General features: G+C 39.2%; 1 protein-coding gene across 1 annotated transcript; it reads right to left on the reverse strand.

Moving 5' to 3' along the window:
- Positions 1–3,264: 3,264 nt before the first annotated feature.
- LOC137714692 (pectinesterase inhibitor 1-like) lies at positions 3,265–3,810 on the reverse strand. Its single transcript, XM_068453838.1, has one exon. It carries the CDS (start codon positions 3,808–3,810, stop codon positions 3,265–3,267), a length of 546 nt encoding a protein of 181 aa, XP_068309939.1.
- Positions 3,811–8,824: the final 5,014 nt, after the last annotated feature.

Below are 8,824 nucleotides of genomic sequence, written 5' to 3' on the forward strand. Positions count from 1 at the left end.
GGAGATGAAGATGAGGGAGAAGAGATAGGGCGCACGGTGGGGGGGGGGGGGAGTTTTGTTTTTTTTTTTTTTTTTTTTTTTTTTTTTTTTCCTTTTTTCTGGGTTGCAGCAGATAGGGGAAGAAGAGGAAAGAAGATGAAGATGGGAGAGAAGAAAGAGGGCGCGCAGGGGGGAGATGGACAAAGTTTTTTTTTTTTTTTTTTTCTTTTTTCTTTGTTGTAGCAGGTAGGAAGAAGAGGAAGGGAGATGAAGATGGGGGAGAAGAGAGAGGGCGCACAAAGGGGAAATTTTGTTTTATTTTTTTTAACTTTTCTTTATTATTTTAATATTTAAAAAATATTAAATGATTTTTTTTTAGTTTTTAATAATTTTTTAATAGAAAGTGGGTCCCGAATCAAACCACATTTAATTGAGAAATTAACAGAAAAACTGACGGATGTATGACATTGGCACAAATTTGTAAGATGAGGTATGACATTATCATTTTAAAAAGATGAGGTATGAAAGTGTCATAAAACCAATAGTTAAGGTAGTTTTTTGTACTTTACCCTATTAAAATCCACGGATTGGAAGCAAGCCCATCATGCAATACTCCTAATTTTTCTTCCAGCCCTTGCCTTAAACGAGCATATTAGTCCAGGTCCAAATATGTCAAATTATTACAACTATTTTTAGAATTGAACACTATCACTATTTTTAGAATTGAATACTACCATTGTTTTAGGAATTGAACAGTTTCATTATTTCTATAACTAAACATTGTCTATTTTTAAAACTGAACACTGCAACTATTTCTAGGACTGAACATTGATACTATTTTTAGAACTGAACGCAGCAACTATTTTTATAACTGATAGACAAGCAACTATTTCTGTGATATGTTGTGTTTGATAGTGGTCTTGTACCTGCTCTGGTATCAGTCATGTTGCCATCCAATTTCCAACCTATGAGAAAATAAAATGCTATTCGGCTAATCGAGGTAATAGCTGCCTGCTATTAGTATTTTATGTAATTTTGAAAGAGGCATGTCGGATGATCTGACACTACAGTAGAAAGGGTTTATCTGCCTGCTTTTAGTCTTTTATGTACACTTGAAAGAGAGGTGTCATATAATTTGATGCCGTTATATCGGATAACGTTACGATAGACAAGCTTGGTGCACGCAACGTTGCCGTTGCCTCATCTGTCTCCAAAATATTTGCATCAACATTGACATATCCACATGGGGTATTAGAGACTTAGAGTTTGAATGACTCTGCTAATTTGATTTACGCTTTTGTAATTTTGTTCTGGTGGGGTTGGTGGAGGTGGAGATTCGGATTGGGATTGAGAGGTGGTGTGTGGGTTGGGGTTGACGTTTTGGTTGCTGGGGTGATTGGGGTTAGGAAATGAGAAGACAATGTCCCACTCTTCCTCCTGACTCTTTCAACATTCTGATAATTGAATATTTTCTATGAATTTATGCCGACTCTGTAGGCTGACACGATTATTTTGTTGTTCCTTCTTTAAAAATGACTTTCTGTCAGTTGATTCATGGCCAATAGTCTCTCTCTTTCTCTCTATTCCCTTTTCGAACCACACAATTTTGGCCTCCTTTATCGTTACCAGGGTCCCTGGAATTGAATTGTATCAATTCAAAATACATGCTTACTGTGAAAAGGAAGAGGGAAAAACATAAAAGCCCGATTTCAGTGATATGTATATACTATGCAAAAATTCTTACCATTTTAGCAGAAATTTTCTGAAAGCAGCAGAATAAGCGAATATGCAAACCATTAAAGTAGTATACTGAAAGACCCTGCACTAATAGAAATTGTATTTTATTTCCAAATATCATATTCAGGTGGTACGCTCAAGGCTTCAAGAGCACGGCCACCACTCTGAGAAGCGCTATGCTGGTGTTGTTGATTGCATTAGAAAAGTATTTCATCAAGAGGGCCTCCCTGGTTTCTACCGTGGGTGTGCCACCAACCCCCAACACCACCCCCCCCCCCCCCCCCCCGCGCCGGGCCCCCACCCCCAGGGGGGCGCGATATTGTAGCCTCGTGCCGTTCTCATGGACATTGTAGCATGAAGTTGTTTTTTGAGGGGGAAGTGAGAGGATTATGCCATTTAAACACATGATGATGATGAGAAATTAGCTTACTTGACAGTAGCAGGGTCGCTATTTATGGGATTAAGTACTCATGACATCAAGTTCCATTGTTTCCTTCTTGTGTTCTTGTTAGTACTCATAATATTGGCTTCTCCTTGGATTTGATGCTTCTACGTTTCATTCAAGCCGCGCCCCCCAACCCCCCAAACCCATGTTTAAATTGCACCTCCACCAAGTTCTAGTCGCACCTCCCATGGGCTAAAATGCCCAAAGTGAAAAATTAAATGGACCCCCTTTTAGTTTTAGGGCAATTAGCATGAATAATCTGTTTTTGAGTTTTGGTTGGTAGAAATGATCATTTTTAGCAATGTCGTATTTATCATGACTCAAAGATGACTTAACAACCTTGTGTAATGATGATATATTGAAGATATAACACTGATCATTTTGCAACAAAATGTCAAAATTTGATTATTTTTACTAATTGCTTTTACTTTAATAGCTACAATCGTATTCCACTTTGATTCTTCTTTTCTCTTCTTTTTCATCACTAGGTGTCACTTCATTTTGAGAGGACAGATTGTTATAGGAAAATGGATGAATAACTACAAAAAGGTAATGTTCTTAGACACACAAAACTGATTAAATTGTCTGGTTTATTTAATATAGGTGAGTTTCATATACAATAGTGAAGTCATCCTTATTAATTAGAAGTTTGAGAAGAGGTCATGTCACATCCCGGCCCGGGGCGGATCACTTCCCGGGCCCGCTCCACCACCGTAGCACGATATTGTCCGCTTTGGGCTTACCATTCCCTCACGGTTTTGTTTTTGGGAACTCACGAGCAACTTCCCAGTGGGTCACCCATCATGGGATTGCTCTAGCCCCCTTCTCGCTTAACTTCAGAGTTCCTACGGAACCCGAAGCCAGTGAGCTCCCAAAAAGCCTCGTGCTAGGTAGGAATGAGAATATACATTTAAGGATCACTCCCCTGGGCAATGTGGGATGTCACAAGTCATCAATGTGATCAATTTGTGAAAAAAGCAGTGTTATTATATTTAATATTGAGAGCGGAAATCGTTTGAATTCATGACAATATGTTTGAATTATTTAATAATTAGTACATCCCATGTATTCCATCTCCGCAATCAAGGTTAATTTTTATTTGTCTAATGGAGCAGCGTCGAGATGGCCATGCAATTGCTAGCCAGCTTACGCAATGTAACAATATCCTCATCCTTGAAGGGCAACTTGAACCCCGGAGACTCAGCGACGGCATCATCACACGTGCCCAAATAGGTAATCACTCCGCTGAGCCTGGTTTGTATTGTGCCAACATCGTGTGCGACAATCGCATCAGTAGCACCGTTGAGGTCATCAACTGCGGATTCGTATTCTTCTTGGCATACTTGGACAGTCGACATATCTGATGCGGAAAGGCCACCCAGCTTCTTGAACTGGGCGAGGGCCTGTTGCATGCGGTTCAAGCATGCTTTAATCTCTATCTGAAGCGCGCTGATAGGGTCGGCAGCACCGTGTTCAGAAGGAAGGATGGTGCTGGAGCAAAGACCAGGGTTATCAGTTTTTGCGCAGATTTTTTCAAGAGCCGCATCCACCTGTGGGATTGGGGCTGATGAGCCTTGACAGGAAGAGAAGAGGAGAGAAGAGATGGACATGACTACGAGGAGGATGCGGCTGTTGATGATGAGCTCCATTGTCTCTTCTCTTCACTTCCCTTTCTCTTTATCAGAGGTAGAAGAGGAAAGACAACAAAATTGAATAGGAACAAGGAGGTTAGGGACAGGGGGAAAGAATGTTGTGTTTTAATTAGATGTTGAGTAAACGAGGTCGTTGTGCAAATTATACCAGAAATAGCTTTTACGGCAACTGCTTTTCCTATCATTATGCTCTAATCATGCACCTGCAAAACAATTCTCTAAAAATAAGATTCTTGTTACGGGCGGCAACCTATTAGGTTTAAACCACACATATACGTACCATATGGCGCACCGGTTGAAACATATCATGGCATTTAAAAAACACGACTTGCCAGAGAGGAAGAAGCGAGGCCTGAAAATAGTTACCTTTGAAGTTGCAAAGATATACTGCAGGGTGTGTTCCTTACTTGGAGAAACCCAAAGACTATACGAGCCGTGACAGGGCGTTTTCCGACTTCAGTTTATTAAGCTCGTGTCTTCTCTGACCAAAGTCAGCTGCTTTAGTCTTCAAGAGTTCTTCAGGCCAACTTTTAACAACTCTTGATGTAACTGAGCTTGTAAGACTTGCAGGACACCAATCCTCATTAAGATTCGAAATGTATCTATGGATAATACCAGATACAGATACTACTTTTGATGAAGAGTGAGTGGGTTCATCTGTCACTGAGTCATCTTTGGGTCCGACTCCGAGTTCATTCACATATGCAGAGTGGAAACGTCATCTTGTCAGTTGGAACTCCATTGACTTGGTATATATTCTTTCTTCTCTTTGTGAAGTAAAAAGGTCTTCTGAGCTTTCCTAGTATAGGCTTGTGACTTTGAATTTTTTTTTTCGCTCTTTATAATGCCTTTTGTATTACGTACTAATAGCAGCAATTCTTGTAGCAAAACTCTTTGAATTCAAATAATCGCCAACTTTTGAGGCCACGTACTTGCGTAAACATGGCCTATTGCAATCATTTAATAAAAGTCCTGCTTTTTTCATGAAGAAACCATGTTCTTTCACTCCCTGGAAAGCACTCTTAATACGCGTTGAATCAGGCAGGTGATACAGTCATGACTTTCGATTGACCTAATAAACAAATGCAGTGCACAGTGAGAAGCACAAAATAACCAATGATTAATGCAGGTGAAGATGATAAGGTCCGATTCGACCTTAACCAATTATCCACCAATTGCAGATGATAGTGGAGACGGAGATGGAAGGAAGAAGGAAGAAGCAGAGCTCCACTACTTTTGTATTATAATATTTTATCAAAATGACCGGTGTAACTTTCTTTGGAGCTAGTACTCTTATACAACTCACCACTCAGTTATTGACGATCGGCACTATAAGGGTGAGCCATGGCAAAAATGTACATATTTAGGAGAGATTTTTCAGTGTGATCAATACACAAGATGTTCTATGTACATCACGTGTCATTATACAAATTGTGAGATATGTGTGTTAAAAAGTTAATAACTTGAAAAATAAAATTTCTCACTGCTCCTATTAAAACACATAATGTACCATGTCACAATTAAAATTTTCTCCATATTTAGATAGACGGCCTATCATTATAACGACTGAGCTTCCTATACATACAAAGTGGCAGGCCCACAAAAGTATCCAATGCCCATGTCAGTCCACACTTCACGCTAGTGAAGAAATAGGGAGTGGTTACAATGAGCCAGGAGGAGAAATTTTCTCGTATTTGTTCAGTTGACAAGAATTATATTCAGCCACAAAGACACTTCTTTCCAGCTCAATAAAATCACCTTTTGATTGTTTGATAAGTCTTCAACACCTGTTAATGTCCTGCTGCTAGAGTTCAATGATGCTCTTCGATTACCCTCCTTCTCCATGGTGAGGTGAGGCTCAAAACAATTCTGGATTTGTATTTCAAGAATCTATTATCAATGTGATACATTGATAGTTTAGAACTAGAGATGGGCAACGGCTATGGCGGATGGGTAACCGTAGTTATTTTACCCATTATTGTTTAAGCTCTTACTCACATAAACGTTTACCCGTTGAATAATTGCATAAACGGTTAACCATACTCATAACCGCGTACTTATTCAGCAGTAACCATATATACCCGTTTACCTTTTTTTTTTTTTTTTTTTTTCTTTTCCGATTTACCCCTATTTAACCCGTCTACACGTTTTTTTAACAACTTGAAAATTTAAAAAGAAATTTGTATATATGAAAAGTTTGGCAGTAGAATTCCCACTTGAGCAACATGCATCTGCATCCATAAGGATGTTGAAATTAAATAAATCTTTTGTCCAAAATATAAATTGTTTGTACCATACTTGACCAATCCCGAAACTACCAAGCACCAGTCAATTTCATATTTTCAATGACCCACTGAGGGGTTCATGTTAAGGCACCCCTGCCAAAGCACCAAGAGTTTCCCTCCAACCAGGAGGCTAATCACAGCACGACACATGTCAATGTCAGAATAAAGCTCAAAGAGTCCCACATCGACTGCGGACAAAAACTAGAGACTGTCCTCAATTGTAAAAGAAGACCATTCTCCTACAATTAATCCCTAATGTCATTATTGTACTTAAACTAGTTATTAGAACCCACTAATGATGATTAGGCTTAAACTTATGTATTTGTGTAAATCATTCACTATTAATGAGAACTCATCTACTCTGGGGATGTAGCCGTTTATGGGAAACGACACTTATTCCAACTCTCTCTAGCTTTGTCAAGCTAGTTTTCATCATTCGTATACTCTTCTTTGATCAGGCATCCCTCTCTAATATGGGGAGCAAAGGATGTTTTTAGCACAATGGGATGATGTTCTCATTACCCGTATTAATTCGAAAATCTGTTCTTCGGGCACTTTTCCTTCAATTCAAGAGTCATATAGTTTTGTATTCTTTTTATTTTTAGAAGAGATGATCTTAAAAGGATGACCTATGAGATATACAGTTTATTTTTGAAATATAATTCAGGCCCATAAAGTGGGATGATGTTCTCATTACTTGTATTACTTCGAAAATCTATATATTTCAGGCACTTTTCTTTTAACTCAATAGTCATATAACTTCATATTCTATTTATTTTTGGCAGAGATGATTTTGAAGGGATGATCTATGAGATGTACAGTTGGATTTTTGAAATATAACTCATGGACCCATAAAGTGGGATGATATCGTCATTACTTGTATTAATTCGAAAATATGTATTTCGAACACTTTTCTTTTAATTCAAGAGTCATTAAGTTTCTTTTTTTTTTTTTTAATTTTTTGCAGAGGTGATCTTTAAGCAATGACTTATAAGATGTACAGTAAGAAAATTGAAATATAACCCATGGACCTATAGAGTGGTACGATGGGTTCTCATTACTTGTATTAACATGAAAATTTGCATTTTGGGCAGTTTTCTAATGATTCAACAGTCATACAGTTTTGTATTCCTTCTATTTTCTGCAGAGATGATCTTGAAGGGATGACCTATGAGATGTACAGTTGTATTTTTGAAATATAACTCATAGACCCATAAAGTGGGATGATGTTCTCATTACCCGTATTAATACGAAAATCTGTATTTCGGGCATTTTTCTTTCAATTCAAGAGTCATATAGTTTTGTATTCTTTTTATTTTTGGCAGAGATAATCTTGAAGGGATGACCTAAGAGATGTACTGTTGGATTTTTGAAATATAACTCAAGAACACATAGAGTGGGATGATGTTCTTATTACCCATATTAATACGAAAATATGTGTTCCGGGCACTTTTCTTTCAATTCAAGCGTCATATAGTTTCAAATTCTTTTTAATTTTTGCAAAGGTAAGGGTTTAGGGTTTAAGGGTTAACGGTTTTCAGGTTTCTAGTTTTGGGTTTCGGGTTTAGGGGTTAGGGTTTAGGGTTTAGGGTTTTGGGGTTAGGGTTTTGGGGTTTAGGGGTTTAGGGTTTAGGGTTTAGGGTTTAGGGGTTTAGGGGTTTAGGGTTTAGGGTTGAGGGGTTTAGGGTTGAGGGTTTAGGGTTGAGGGTTTAGGGTTTAGGGTTTAGGGTTTAGGGTTGAGGGTTGAGGGTTGAGGGTTTAGGGTTGAGGGTTTAGGGTTGAGGGTTGAGGGTTGAGGGTTTAGGGTTTAGGGTTGAGGGTTTTAGGGTTTAGGGTTTAGGGTTTAGGGTTGAGGGTTTAGGGTTTTAGGGTTTAGGGTTTTAGGGTTGAGGGTTTAGGGTTTAGGGTTTAGGGTTTAGGGTTTAGGGTTTAGGGTTTAGGGTTTAGGGTTTAGGGTTGAGGGTTTTAGGGTTTAGGGTTTAGGGTTTAGGGTTTAGGGTTTAGGGTTTAGGGTTTAGGGTTTAGGGTTTAGGGTTTAGGGTTTAGGGTTTAGGGTTTAGGGTTGAGGGTTGAGGGTTGAGGGTTGAGGGTTGAGGGTTGAGGGTTTAGGGTTGAGGGTTTAGGGTTGAGGGTTGAGGGTTGAGGGTTGAGGGTTGAGGGTTGAGGGTTGAGGGTTGAGGGTTGAGGGTTGAGGGTTGAGGGTTTAGGGTTGAGGGTTGAGGGTTGAGGGTTGAGGGTTGAGGGTTGAGGGTTGAGGGTTGAGGGTTGAGGGTTGAGGGTTGAGGGTTTAGGGTTTAGGGTTTAGGGTTTAGGGTTTAGGGTTTAGGGTTTAGGGTTTAGGGTTTAGGGTTTAGGGTTTAGGGTTTAGGGTTTAGGGTTTAGGGTTTAGGGTTTAGGGTTTAGGGTTTAGGGTTTAGGGTTTAGGGTTTAGGGTTTAGGGTTTAGGGTTTAGGGTTTAGGGTTTAGGGTTTAGGGTTTAGGGTTTAGGGTTTAGGGTTTAGGGTTTAGGGTTTAGGGTTTAGGGTTTAGGGTTTAGGGTTTAGGGTTTAGGGTTTAGGGTTTAGGGTTTAGGGTTTAGGGTTTAGGGTTTAGGGTTTAGGGTTTAGGGTTTAGGGTTTAGGGTTTAGGGTTTAGGGTTTAGGGTTTAGGGTTTAGGGTTTAGGGTTTAGGGTTTAGGGTTTAGGGTTTAGGGTTTAGGGTTTAGGGTTTAGGGTTTAGGGTTTAGG

This window comes from Pyrus communis, chromosome 14 (genome assembly GCF_963583255.1).
Source record: "Pyrus communis chromosome 14, drPyrComm1.1, whole genome shotgun sequence".
Lineage (NCBI taxonomy): Eukaryota > Viridiplantae > Streptophyta > Magnoliopsida > Rosales > Rosaceae > Pyrus > Pyrus communis.